Genomic DNA, 15,183 nt, shown 5'->3' with positions numbered 1-15,183 from the left:
CTTTGAGAAGATTCCTTCCACTTGAAATGTTTTCCCACCCTTGTCCAACTGGCCAACGTACAGCATACTTCAAGACACTCAAATGTCACCTCCTTAGTGAGCCTTCCCAGTCTAACTCCCTGGGGCCTGCTGTTCCTATCCTCCCCACTGAACGATTAGTTGCCCCATCTGAGTGCAATGGTATGCTCATCGTCCTATACTGACCTAATTACATCTGTATCTCCTGCACTAGACTATGAGCCTTTGAGGGCAGGGACCTTAACTGGTTCATCTTTGACTTTTTAGTGCCGAGCACATGCCTGAAACAAAATAGGCATTTAGTTAATATATGCTAGACAAAAAGCAATATTAAGTGCTAACATTTATGAAGCACTTTATATGTTGAAGTGCTTTCCACCATTATCTCATATTATCTCCACAACACTATGAAGCACACATCATCCCCATTTCAGAGGTAAGGATAAAAAGCTTAGAAAGGTGAAGTGACCTGCCCAAGGTCAACAAGTAAATCTAGGTCTGCTTTTGACTCCTGAGAGCCTATTTTTAATCAATCCACTCTGCTCCTGGATGAAAGGAGGTTGGTTAATGGTCTACATTTCTATAAAAAACAATCTCTCCTAATCACAGGCTCAGGTGCTGATTTAGTTCCAAAGCCATTACCACCACGGTATTTGCACACAACAAAAACCTGCAATTGCTTATGGGCTGCTGGTGGCCACTGGGGTCCTTATCAATGGAGAGAGGGGCGCCATTTATCAAAACTAGCTTCTTGGACTGGGACTTAGTACATCCTACCCCAAGAAACACACACAGAGGCTGGATTTCTCCTAAGTACTACTAGGTTTCAGACTTTAGTGACCATGTCTTATTCTGGGAACAGAGGAGTAGAAGTGATAATGATTGTAAGTAATGTGATGGATTTTAATCACTGCTCTTGGAAAGTAGTTGCAATACCTGTAGTCACTATTTGTGCAAATACTCTCACCACCTTGCCCCTAGGACCTTTATACTCTCAAATCTAGTCTCTCAGGGTTAATAACATAGCATCATCAATATATTCATGGTCCATTACTTCATGCGGTCACCCCTCGGGCTGAAGTGTGGTTTGCTGGCCTGGCAGGGGAGCGGCCGCGGTAGGCCTAATTCCGCTGCCCCCATAATAGGGTGGTTGGTCGGGCCCACCGCCACCCCTGAAGGAAGCTCGGCATGGGCGCAGAGTGCCCTCGGGTCTCCCCTTCTCGGCAGCCATGCTTCCGCGGCCGCCCCTCCTCCCAGATGGCGCCACCCGATGCCTTGTGGGGCGGCACCCTTCTTCTTCCTTCTCCCTGCGCAGGCGCAGGGCAGAAAATTCCAGTCTGCCCTTTTCCCCTCCCCCGACAGCAGCAACAGCCAGGTGTGGGCGGAAAAATCCAGCCCGCCCTTTTCCCTTCCCCCGACAGCAACAACAGCCAGGCGTGGGCGGGAAACTCAAGTCTGCCCTCCACCCCAGCAACAGCAGCCACCAATCCCTAAACCCTGCCCCTTCCCCCAGCAACAGCGACAGCCAATCCCTAACCACCACCCCTCCCCCATCCGGTACCGCCCACTGACCTTTCACCGGCAACCAATCAGAACAGGGCGTGGCTTCGACCAATCAGCCTTCCCCAGCCCCTATAAAACTGTTGCCTCTCCCTCAATAAAGTTGGACTTGCGTGTTTACCTTGTCTCCGCGGTAGTTCTTCTGCCGTGTGCCCTCCAGTCCTGAGAGCCCCCGACAAGGGCCTGGCCTCCCTTGTCCCCAGTTCGTCGCCTGCTTCTCCGGGCGACCCCTTCGTCGTCTGCTTCTCCGGGCGACCCCGTCAGCCGAACCGCGCAACCCCTTGTGAGACCGATCCCTCGTCTGCTGCCGGACCGACCCCTCGTCCCAGGTGGGACCGACCCCTCGTCCCAAGCGGGACCAACCCCTCGTCCAGAGCTGGACCGACCCCTCGTCCGCAGCCAGACCCCACCTCTACCGACCGAGCAAGCCGCCGCAACTTCACACATACACCTTGGGTTCCCACTCTACAGAAATGAATTGCATTCAGTTGCCTTCTTCAACCACCTCTTTTAATTCTATGTATATTCTGTTAAATGTATTCTAAATATGACCCTTACAATTTTCTAATTCTATTGACATTTTCCACTAATACCTCCAACCACCTCCATACATATCCAACTCATAACTGAAGTTGGTCCTGTGCTGACACTGATGAATGCATGTAATCCTCCCACTTCACAGATGATCAAAGTTGCTCTAGGCCACTCAGCTTATAATAAGGGGCAAAGTTGCTTAACTTCTGTTTCATGCTGCTCTAAGTAGCTCTCTCTACCTGTGACTTTGGGAATAAACCCAAACCCCTTCCTATGGTTTATAAGTAGATTGACCACATACCTTTCTGTTAAGGATAGTAACAGTTTATGCCTGCTGTTCTGGCATTCTGTCAGGTTTAGTGTTTTAAGCTCTCAAGGTGGTTTAGAGGACACTTTTGTGGTCACTCTACATTTAAGGCACCCATGAATGATTACAGACCCCTCTGCCTCACCAACCATATCTCTGGAGGTTCCTACACATGCATATCAGGCTCCAGGCAGGAAGACAAGTTGCCAGTATTCTGTTCCTGTATTCTCCCCCTTTCCTCTGGACTTTTGTAAACATGGCACTTTTACTTGGAACTCTCTCCCCTCTCCCAACACTTTTTCCCTGTCCAATACCTATTGGTACTTTAAGACTCAATTCAGAGGTCACCTCCTTCATAAGTCTCTGAGGTCTCCTCTGCCCTGGCCTTCATTACCCAGAGTCTCCATTTCTTCCCCACTTTCCCTGAAATGTAATTATCAGCTGATTAGTCTATCCCCCTTATCAGGCTGTAGGCTCCTTAAGGGTACAGTAGGAAATGGATCTTATCATGGGATTCTCTGATTTGGTCAAAGGCCTGGTGAATGGGGGCATTTAAATTGTCGGAGAGACAAACAGTTCTCATCATGAACAATGTGGCATGGCATCTTCCCCAAATTTTCTTGAACTCATTCTTTCTCACTAGGTTTAAAATGGGGCAAATAGCTATTTTGAGAACTACCACTTTTCAGAAACTGAGATGGATGCTTCATCACACCACTGCTTGTCCTTATAATACTGCTGAGCAGACATTCCTGTTTTATGGATGGTTCACTGAAGCTCAAAAGCAGTTACCCTAAGTAAGTGGCCTACAATCACATAGAAAGTAGCCTTCATTTAAAAATCACATACAAAATGTATTATTATGTACAGTCATCCTGGTCCTGGACAGATTCATTAGTATTTGTGAAAATTAATTACACACAAAAAAGAAGGTATTAGTTTGGGTGTTATAGTGAAAATGTGATCAACTAGAATTTCAGAGGTTCCACATGGATTCTACCATATGCGTTATTAAGGGCAAATCAGGCCTGGAGTCTTAATTTTCTTGGATAGATGGGGATTATAATATCTATTTACCCCAAAAGGAGGGCGAATATCAGATAAGGGCATATCTGCCAGAATGCTTTGTTAAGGAAGAGACTAAAGGCCCATTTTAGAGAAGTGTATCAGATAAAATGTTTGGTAGAAGGACCCTGGGCATCAGAGCCACCTGAAGTGTGGTGGCAGCCAGGCTGGGAAGCCACATTTAACAAGCCCCCATGTGATCCTTTGGACCCTACAGTTTCAGAAATACCAGGTTAAAGCAATGTTTCTCAAACTTTAAAGAATACATGAATCTCTATCTTTCATCACAGTAACATCTGTGCCAAATGTGTCCATCATTTCCAACGAATGCACCACACTAATGAAAGAAGTTGTTAATGTGGGGAATAGTGGGAGGTGTGGGGAGTGCGGCATATGGGAATCCCTTATATTTTTTTTGTACCATCTTATGTAATCTAAGTATATTTAAAAAAATAATAATAATATATATTTTAAAAATGCATGAATCACCTAGAGGCCTTGTTAAAATGCAGGTTCGAATGCCAGTGGGCCGGGGGTGGGGCCTGAGATCCTGCATTTCTAACAAGTTCCCAGGAGAAAGCCAATTCTGCTGGCCCACAGACCACATGTGAGTGGCAGGAGTTTGTAAAATCAATCCCCACTAGAACAAATTAGCTTTGCTTTGTTTCTGTACTGGAGACTGCATTCCCCAATTTCAGGGAGCATTTTTTCAAAAGCCCAGGCTCTCAGTACTCATACAAAATCATTCTAATTACATAAAACCAAATGGAATAGATTCCCCATCACTAGTAAACCAGCAGCATCTTTTCTAGACACAGAGAGCTCATGTGTTTAGCATGTGAAAGAACTATTACAGCTATTACCTGAGTCCCATTCAAGGTGCCAAGCATTCTACATATCTGATTTCCAAACTGCACCACAACCCCAAGTGGGTTGTGGAAATGATGACTTAGAGATCTTAAGTAACTTGCTTAGAGCCAGATGGCTGGTTAATGGTTGAAGCTGGGCTTCCAATTCTGGTCCACCCAGATCCAAAGCATTTCCTTCACAAAGCTAGATCTGATTTGTCTGATGGGACATGCTAGTTTGGGAGTCACAAAAAAAATGGGGAAAAAAAAAGTTTTCCCCTCTATCAGTCTTTGCCTTTGAGTTTAACACTGTTGGGGCAGATTCTGGATGGGCCAGGGATAAGGTTAATTAGTGATCTATGTTGCCTCACAGACAAAACATGCAGATAGCATCTTGCTCATGGTTCCCATAAATCTGATGAAGCACACAGAATAGAGACGACTAGTTACTAGCGTGCTGACCTTGCCACCAGCCCTCAGGCTTTTAGCTCTTGGGCTAGACCAACACAGAGGATAACCTCTTCCTGATCCTTGTAGCCTAACAACATCCTCACCTTCTTTTGTAAGATGTTTCTGTAACTTGAAAGTTCACACCAACACAAGTTTATCTTAATATATCATTTCACAGTTGCCACACATCCCTACCTCTGAAAGAACCGCCTGCACCTGAGAAAAAGGACTGTTTAGTCACATACTAGGAAGATACAGCCATTTAAAGGTTTTCTTTTGAGTAACTAAGTATTCTGTACTTCTCATAAACTTGATGTGCAGAGAAAGGCATGGCAATAAAGATCCTCAGAGAAGTTAGATACATACTCAAGTATAACAAATGGGGTAAGACAGTTATAAAATAAAATGTCCAAAAGAAGCAATTACCATGGAGTGTCTTTGGCATTCAGTGATCCATGGATGAAGTATGCAGGGTCAGTTTTTCAAGCTCAGCTTCTCCCCTATTACAAGTAGTATTGTGGCTAAATTATTATATTTTCTAAAGATCTGTCTTTAGCAAAAGTACAGAAATATAATACAGTACAGTAATACAAAAGGTACAAATAGAAAGCTATATTTCCAGCAATTAAAAAAAAAGTCTAATGCTGTCTAAAACCAAATCATAATACATGAACTATGAAGGATTATAAACTGATTTTGCTCCTATACTATGCTCTACACATACATAATGTCTCAAAAATAATGAAACCTAAAAAGGAAACTGTTGCTCTGAAAACCCATGTAAACCGATTTTAAGAATGTGGGTGTGCTTTAAAAAGAAGGTAAGAGTTGGGAGCACTGATTTCAAACGAATAGGCATTTCTTATTTCACTACTCAAACCCCTTATTTCACTACTCTACCCTAGGAACAATTCAGATCTCAGAAGAGCTAACCCAGAGGTCCACATAAGACCAACTTAATATTTTCTTATATTTCTTAATATTTTCTGGAGAGACTTTATCAAAATGTTTGGACAGGAACAGGTTTACCAGTCACAGTTCACAGGGCTTTGATGCCCAAGGCCTCCGGCTTCTTTCTTCCTGCATTCAATATCATTTCCAAGCCAGTTGGTGACTATTTTCCAGGCCCTAATAATATTTACAAAGTTACCAGATCGCGGATCTCAGACACAAAGGCTGCCACCCAAGTTCATTGGTAAAACCCTTTGTCCTGATTTTTTATGCTATGTACCATAAAAGAAGCTGATTCTCAATCTAAACTATAACTCTCCAACTAGGCAGGTAATACCTTTCGGTAGCCTAAGGGCTCTTGTACTTTTAAGGGTCCAAAGAGAAGCTCTGGGACTTTGGGTCACTCCAAATGAAAAGAGGGTGGAGAAGGTAAATGGTGGTGGTGGGGTGGCACTTTAGGCAAAGGCAGACACAATAACAGGATATGTACGTTTCTGAAGGAAACAGGAGCTGCAATAGTTCGAGTGCAGGAAAGGCGGAGTCAGCAGCACCCGAAGGAAACGGGCGCGCCATGGTTTGCAGGGATCTGGCCTGCTTGGGTCCCAGTCGGGTACAAGGTTGTGAGCGCCTCTCCCGCGGGGGGCCCAAGCTGAGGCCTTCTTGTACAGGTGGTTATAAGCAGGTACCACCTGCACCCTACCGTCCTCGCCAAAGACCGACAGAGGGGCGAAAATAAAAGCAAACGTCAGGCACCGAGGCAGGTGAACTTGTCAACAAGTCAACCCTGGACACAAGTCCTCGCCCAGAAGGGACCTCGGGGTCCTGGAACTGGAGCCGTGGGGAAGGCGAGGGAAGGCGAGGCACTGCTCAGGGTAGGGTGGGTGCCCCCTGAGCCGGGGTCCGAGAAGGGGCCAGCGCCCGGAACCCTTCCCCGCAGCTCCGCGGGGGCTGACGCACGCTCTCAGGGCGCGCGCATCCTCCAGACCTTCCCAGGCCCGAGAGAGGAGGCGGGCGGGCGGGGGGAGGCAGAGGGGGAGGGGGAGGGGAAGGGGCTGCTGCGGTTCCCGCACCCGGCTCAGAGCAGGAGGCGGCGAGCCGCCAGTGGCCCGCCACGCGCGGGGGGCAGCGGAGGCAGCCCCGGGCTGGCACCCGCGACCGCCCCAGCTGCCGGCGCGCCTTCCCGCTGCAGCCCGCCCGGCGCGCTCCCGCCCCGGCCCCGGAGGGCAGGTACCTCGGAGCCCCGGCCCCCGGGAGCCTCCCGGCTGCGGTCAGAGCGTCCCTTCAGGTCTCTCATCCGACGTCAGCGTCAGCAGAAGGCGAGGGAAGGGGGCGGAGGGAGCTCTAGAAACGGCCCTTCCTGCGGCGGCCGCTGCCAGCCGGAATAGCAGCCGGCGGAGCCCGTGCGCGCCGCAGCGCGGCGCAGCGGCCAGCGGGAGCGGGCGCCGCTCGCCTACCGCGAGCGCCCGCAGCCCGGCAGCTGCTGCCGACTCCTCTCCTCCCCTCCCCTCCCGGAGGCGCCCGGCGGGACGTCCCCTCCCAGCTGGATCCTGGGGCCGGGGGAGGGAGAGGTGAAGGCCTCACCTTGTTTGGGGCAGGTCAGGGGTGGGGGGAGTGGCTGTCCCTGTCTCTACTCCCTGGGGTCTTCCCTCAACCCCCATCTCTTGGGGTATCCCTCGCACGGATCTGCGGCCTGGGGTACCCCCACCCCCCGCTCTCCCGCCGCAGGTGTTCCACGTGTCCCTAGCATTTGCGTCACAATGACCTGGCCGACAGGTGGATACCGCAGCGAAGGGACGCACCAGGGTTCCTCCTTCTCTGACGGGTGTAGTGCTTGCTCCTTGCTTCCAGGTTAGGTTTCTGTGGCTCCAGGGGATAAGAAGAATTCAGGACTTCAGTATCAAGAAAAGTTAGGAGGCCTGTACCTGGAACTGAGTTGGCACTTAAAGGGAAAAAGCTATGTTAAAAAACAACGTATAGGTATATCTTTTTCCTTTCCATGTATTCATATATTATAACTTCTATGTAAAATATTGATGCTGGAGGGCTTTCACCTTCTTACTCTTTATCATTGGTGAAGACCCAATGATAAATGTTTCTTGTGTACCCTGCAGTGTACAGATCATGGGAAGAAAAGTTTTCGATTTGGCATGTCCTAAAATTACTTATACTGAAATGTAATCCCAATATGCCATGACCCCATTCCTAGTGATGTTAAATATTTAAAATATTTAGATTAATTGGGTAGTCAGTAGTTGAAACAATTAAGGTGGAATGAAAGGAGACTATTGAGTAATGATTCGAACAAATCTGAAATCCACAACTAACATAAATGGAGTGCTTGCTATGTGCCAAGCATATGTTTCAGGTATTACATTTAATCCTTATGGCAACCCAGGGAGGTAAAATTATTATCCATATTTTACAAACCAAGACACCGCACAGACTTTAGAGGATATGGAGCAGGGGTCTGAATGCAGGCTTGTCTGAATACAGAAACTTAACTTAATCTCAGGACTAATAGAGTAAGTATAGAAGAAGTTGAAATTTTAATATAAAGATGGTACAGCTGCAGAACTTTTTGTAACCTTTAAAGTTAGTATTATTCTTCTTTGGAAAGCGGACATGGCTCAACTGATAGAGCATCCGCCTACCATATAGGAGGTCCAGGGTTCAAACCCAGGGCCTCCTGGCCTGTGTGGTGAGCTGACCCATGCACAGTGCTGCCGTGCGCTAGGAATGCCCTGCCACACAGGGGTGTCCCCTGTGTAGGGGAGCCCCACATACAAGGAGTGCATCCCGCAAGGAGAGCTGCCCCTTGCAATAAAAGTGCACCCTGCCCACAAGTGGCACCACGCACATAGAGAGCTCACGCAGCAAGATGACACAACAAAAAGAGATATAGATTCCCAGTGCCACCAAGAATGCAAGTGGACACAGAAGAATACACAGTGAATGGACATAAGAGAGCAGACAACAGGGGTGGGGGCGGGGGCGGTGGGGGGGAAGGGGAGAGAAATAAATAAATCTTATTTTAAAAAGTTAATATTATGCTTTGGATATATCCCTTGGGGATTCTGTTGTCATAGATGGATATAAGCCTGTCCCAGTATGGCACAAAATATGAAGTTAAGCAAACATCAGGTCCTTAATAAATGCTTATGAATAAACATATGAATATGGCCTACAAAATAGTAAATTGTTGAAAGCTAAGATTTGGGAGAAATTTAATGAAATTAAAAAACATTGTTCTTATATCTTTGGTTTTTATAAGAAACATCTAACTAACCTATTAACAATACAAGCCAAGCCAAGTGGTGTTGCTGTTTGTAAGAAGGAAAAAAGGAAAACACAAACCCCTTTTTTAATATGAGAAACAAAGGCTTCCTTGCAAAAGATGATCAAAATACTTTGTTTTTAGATACTTGATTACAGGAACCAATGACTTATGTATAAAAATTATTGTGAGAATTAAAAGAGATTATTATTATTTTTAACAAAAAAACAGTAGCTATTCAATGAATGTTGGCTGAATGTATCAATTAATTGAGAGGGAAATGCATCACAGAATTTCCTGTCATTTTCTCCTTTCCACCAGTAGTGATTTACTGGTTGCAAGAAAACTTATTAGAGACTCCATTTATCAAAGACTGGCTTTGCAGCAGATATTTACATTTGTTACAAGAGAATCAGTAGAATGGCTGGTTGCCTGTGGGTTCTAAGTATGTCCTCAAAATCTAGATAATCGAACAAACACATTGGGGGAAGTGAAAGAAAAGCCGATTTATGTAACTAATTACTCAGGTTTTCTCTTACCTTTCCATATGCCAAGATGAAAACCTTGGCGGTGAGTCTAACAGCCTGTCATGTAAGCTGATTTTGAAAAGTGATTTCAAAGACAATATCCAAAAATGAACAAATATGTGATACAAGCACTATCTAGTCATCATGACAGTCAAATTCCACAGGCTCCCAGAGAGCTTTAGATAAAATTTGAAATGACTTTTCATCATTTTTAATCTTCTAACACAGGATGATATTTGAGGAAGAAAATAGTAGACTGATGTGCATTCTACATCCCCACAATGACTCCTCTTCCTTCTCATAAAAATTGCTGCATATGTTACAATTCTGCTTTTTTCTGGATACCAAACTGTTGTTTCAACTCTTGCAGAGCAGCAACACAATGTGCTTGTGAGAATTTAAAATGATTTCTAAAAAGGGAATGGCTATTGAATGGTGGGATCTGACATTCATAAAAAGTTGCATTTTCCAACATGTAACAAGTGACAAACTTTGCCATAAGAAAAGTTTCTGACATATTCAATTCACTGAAAAAAATTGGGGGGAACTTCCCAGGATCAAGATGTGCCAGTAGGGACCATGAGAATTAGGACCTGTGTTAGGCTGCCATTTACAGAGATCCAGAAGAGCAGTGGATTAAATGAGATAGAGGTTTATTTTCTTTCACATAAAAGGAATTGGAAGGTACGCAGTCGAGTGCTGGTTTGGCCTCCACTATGTCATCAGCATTTCACACTCCTTCCATCTTGTTACTCCACCATCCTTTGCAAAGCAATACTGTTTAAAAGTAAATCCAATATATTTCCTAGGTATAGTTTCAGAGTAAGCACAAGACTAGCAAACAGAAAAACCAAAATATGTGACTTACCTTCAGATTTCTGAATGCAGTCCAAATTATACTGATACCTAGGAGCTAAATATATGATGAAACAAGTCAGAGAAGCTGTTTATGAAATAGAGAAATATCTTGGGTTGATTTATTGGACATCTCTTGATGGTATAAAAGAAAGTTCCTCCTGTATACATATTTTGCAAGTATCCTCTCTAATCTTATAACACTCAGCTTTATAAGTCATATGTAGTTTAATGAAGGAAGAAGCAAGCTGCTTACCTTTGAGAATAATCCTTTATTTATTTATTTGAGAATAATCCTTTTAGAGGAGCACAATTTAGATTAGATAATGAATCATATGGAATTGGGACTTAATGATAACAGGGCAGTGAAATGAAGCTTTGTCCTGAGAAACTAATATTATTACAGAGGATATCATTGAAGGGAAAACAAATCAGCAAAGCCAACGCCCACACAATCAAATCCCCTCCTCGAACAAATACCAAAAAAGCAAACAAACAAAAATTTAAAAAAACAAAATAAGAATTTGATCACCAAGGCCTCAAATATCTACCTTAATTCTTAAAAAGAAGAGTAGTATCTGAGACATTTTCAAATTAAAGACAATTAATTTGAGCAAACAATTTACTTACAGGAATAGCCCATGTAGGAAACTAGTTTTTAGGGGATGAATTCCATGATGTCTTAAGGGATACTTTGGGCTGGATAATTCTAAGGCTGTTTAGTGTTTGCCAAGTTACTTCCCTTCTTCTCCTTCTTACCCGGTCTAAAATTATTAGATGATTGCAGTATACTTTGTAGAAAGTGACTGTAAAAATATCTTATTCCTAACAGGTAATAATGTATATATATATATTTGTTTCAAGTGATACTTAATCCATAAATCATCTCTGACTTGCTTTGATTCAGTCCATATTGTCTTGGGTCTTGCCTTGACAACAAAAATAAAGTCATTTATTCCCTCTATTGTATAGTACACCCTAAGAGATTGGATTACTTAAGAACATGGACTAAGTATCTTGGCCAATTTTGTTTTAATTCCTGTGATCAGTTATGCTATGTGGCATACCAATACCTTTATTATACTCAGTAGGGCTAGTTATATATATTAGCAAATTTTTTAGTGTGTATATGTGAAAATAGAGCAAATCCTTAATTAGTCGCATTAACTGTTAATTATAATTAACTTCCATTCCCTTCTAAATTAAGGCTAAAATGAAAAGGTAATTGCTTTCATTGCCAAAACAGCTTAGATTTATGCATAAATAAAGCAGCTCCTCACCTCCACCCCCAGTGTAATCCCTTGGCACTTTTGCAAGAAAAATGGTATTGATGGCAACAAAATGGGGGACCTTATTCCCTGTAGGTGGAGATTCTTGTCTGGCAGGAATCGTTGAGTATAACCCTGTTTCTGAGTAGACACTGTACCAGTTGTGAGCAAACTTTAGCCCCCAGTTCACAGCTGTATTCTGGTCTCCAGACACTTAGGGCTAATGTCCTCTCAAACTGACACCGTCCACCTAAAGAAGAGAACTTAACTGAAAGATTAGAATGGAACTCTCTATGTCTGGTTTCTCTCCTCCTCTCTGTGCAGGTAACTTTACAAAATCACTAAGAACTCAGGTTCAGATAATAAAGCTAGTTTTCAGGTAAAACATACGCCAAACATTTGGTTTAATCATAGAGTAAAAGGCTGAATTAGGGCTTCAACCCATATCTCCTAACTCCAAATCTGATGCTCTATTTCTTTTCTAGTCTTAAATCGGTCACTAGTTGCTCTGTCAAAGACTGATAGTCATTTCCCAATATTCATTCTGTCCTTTTTGTACAGTAATACAAGTTTCAGCTAAGCACATGGATGCCCAGATACAAACTCTATTTTCTAGCTTCCCTTGTGGTAAAGCGTGGCCATGTGACTAGATCCTAGCTAATAGGATGTGACTCCAAGTATTGCTTTTGGGTCCTGCCCTTGAAAGAAATGCACCCTCACCTTTGCCTTTCCCCATTCCCACTGGCCAGAATAATGACCATAGTGGCCATGAAGTCAAGGTCAATACTTTGGTGTTGGCAGGGAGCTGGGGTGCCTGCCACCCTGAGCTGTCATTCTACCTCGACATCCTTGCCAGGGCTGTTTTATTTTTTGAAAGATTTATTTTTTACTTATTTCTCTCCCCTCCCTTCCCCCTAGTTGTCCTCTCTCTGTGTCCATTCCCTGTATGTTCTTCTGTGACCGCTTCTATCCTTATTAGTGGCACCAGGAATCTGTGTTTCTTTTTGTTGCATCATCTTGCTGTGTCAGCTCTCTGTGTGTGCAGGGCCATTCCTGGGCAGGCTGCACTTTCTTTTGCGCTGGGCAGCTCTCCTTATGGGGCACACTCCTTGCGTGTGGGGCTCCCCTATGCGGGGGACACCCCTGAGAGGCAGGGCCCTCCTTGCGCGCATCAGCACTGCGCATGGACCAGCTCCACATGGGTCAAGGAGGCCTGGGGTTTGAACCGCGGACCTCCATGTGGTAGGCGGATGCCCTACCCACTGGACCAAGTCCGCTTCCCCAGCGCTGTTTTATGAGAAGGAAATAAATGTTGCTTAAGGTACTGTGTGTTTTAATCTTACTACAGCCCAGACTTTATCCTAATTAATACGTTTGCCTCCTGATATTGTTAAATCTGCCTTTCTAGTGACATTATTCTCAAACAGTAATTCTCAGTTTGTGGGTTGCAGAACCTTGAGGGGCTTTGGTGTTAATACGAAGTATCCTGGCATTCAAATCGTTAATAGGTAATGTCTGCAGACAAAACAACCTGCTTAGCATATAAAGCTTGCTATTTTGGAAATATAGATGTGGTGTGGTTACAAATTAAAGTTTATTTAAAATCATTAACAAATTTCTTGTATTGCGGGTCTATTGGTGATGAATTCTTTTAGCTTTTGTATGTCTGAAAATAATAAATTTCACCTTCGTATGTTTTTATTCAGGTGCAATTCACGCAACCTAAAATTAACCATTTAAAAGTGGCATTTAGTACATTTACAATCTTGTGAAACCACACCTTTATCTAGTTTCAGAACATTCTCATCACCCCAAAAGGAAACTTCATACCAATTAAGCATAGCTCTCATTCCCCTCTCCTTCCTGTTGCTGGCAACCACAAATCTCCCCCCTACTCTATGGATTTACCTATACTGTATATTTCATATAAATGGAATCATATAATATGTGACATTTGTGTCTGGCTTCTTGTACTTTGCATAATGTTCCAGGTTCATCCATGTTGTGACACATATCAGTACTCTGTTCTTTTTCATCATGGAATAATTTTCCATTGTATGGATATATCATATTTTATTTATCCATTTGTCAGTGAATGGACATTTGGGTCATTTCCACATTTGGCAATTGTGAATAAAGGTATTATGAACATGCATGTTTATGTATTTGAGTCTGTTTTAAATTCTTTTGGATATATCATATTTTATTTATCCATTTGTCAGTGAATGGACATTTGGGTCATTTCCACATTTGGCAATTGTGAATGAAGGTATTATGAACATGCATGTTTATGTTTGAGTCTCTGTTTTAAATTCTTTTGGATATATCATATTTTATTTATCCATTTGTCAGTGAATGGACATTTGGGTCATTTCCACATTTGGCAATTGTGAATAAAGGTATTATGAACATGCATGTTTATGTATTTGAGTCTCTGTTTTAAATTCTTTTGGATTTATACCTAGGAGTGGAATTGCTGAATCATATAATTACATGTTTAACTTTTTAAGAAACTGCCAAATTTTTTCCCAGTGGCTGTACCATTTTACATTTTCACCAGCACTGTATAAGGGTTCCAATTTCTCCACGTCATTAACACTTGTTATTTTCTGTTTTAAAAAAAAATTATAGTCATTCTAGTGGGTATGAAATGGTACCTTGTTGTGGTTTTTTTTTTTTTAGAGTTATTTTTTTAATTTACTTCTCTCCTTTTCCCACCCCTCCCCCCAGTTGTCTGTTCTCTGTGTCCATTTGCTGTGTGTTCTTCTGTGTCTGCTTGTATTCTTGTCAGTGGCACCAGGAATCTGTGTCTCTTTTTTGTTGCATCATCTTGCTGCGTCAGCTCTCCATGTGTGCGGTGCCACTCCTTGGCAGGCTGTGCTTTTTTGTGTGCTGGGTGGCTCTCCTTTATGGGGTACACTCCTTGTACATGGGGCTCCCCTATGCGGGGAACACCCTTGCATGGCACGGCCTTCCTTGCATGCATCAGCACTGCACATGGGCCTGCTCATCACACGGGTCAGGAGGCCCCAGGTTTAAACCCTGGAACCCCCCAGGTGGTAGGCAGACGCCCCATCTGTTGGGCCAAATCCACTTCCCCTTGTTGTGGTTTTGATTTGAATTTCCTTAGAGACTAATGAGGTACACCTTTTCATGTGCATGTTGGGAATTTGTATATTTTCTTTGGAGAAATGTCTATTTAAACCTGATGCCCATTTTTTAATTAGGTTGTTCATCCTTTTGTTATTGAGTCATACCAGTTCTTTGTATATTTTGATTGTTAAATCCTTTTTATATACATGGTTTCAAATTTCACCAAAAAAAGTTCTTTTTACTTTTTTGATAATGTCCCTTGATGCACAAAAGCTTTTAGCTTTTATGAAGTCATATTTTGCTATTTTTTCTTTTGTTGCATGTGCTTTGGGTATCATCTAAGAATTTAGTGCCAAATAAAAGGTTATGAAGAGTTATCCCTATGTTTTCTTACAAGAGTTTTATGATTTTAGCTCTTATGTTTAGGTCATTG

General features: G+C 43.3%; 1 protein-coding gene across 25 annotated transcripts in view; it reads right to left on the bottom strand.

The window, feature by feature from the left end:
- ICA1 (islet cell autoantigen 1) overlaps positions 1 to 7,462 on the bottom strand; it is a 183,406-nt gene extending 175,944 nt beyond the window's left edge. For 7 of the 25 annotated variants that reach the window (XM_058296946.2, XM_058296950.2, XM_071215151.1 and 4 more), the window contains exon 1: positions 6,965 to 7,174. Coding sequence is in view for 11 of the 25 variants with exons in the window: in XM_071215146.1 (XP_071071247.1) it covers positions 5,209 to 5,227 (19 nt within the window). In the remaining 14 variants the exon portion in view is untranslated. Of the gene's footprint in view, positions 1 to 5,208; positions 5,283 to 6,964; positions 7,208 to 7,314 lie in introns of those variants that run through there. The other 18 variants (XM_071215146.1, XM_071215147.1, XM_058296943.2 and 15 more) reach the window with 9 other exon arrangements.
- Positions 7,463 to 15,183: the final 7,721 nt, after the last annotated feature.

The sequence above is a fragment of the Dasypus novemcinctus genome, chromosome 5, assembly GCF_030445035.2.
Source record: "Dasypus novemcinctus isolate mDasNov1 chromosome 5, mDasNov1.1.hap2, whole genome shotgun sequence".
Classification (NCBI taxonomy): domain Eukaryota; kingdom Metazoa; phylum Chordata; class Mammalia; order Cingulata; family Dasypodidae; genus Dasypus; species Dasypus novemcinctus.
This window is presented reverse-complemented; position numbering and strand designations above follow the sequence as displayed.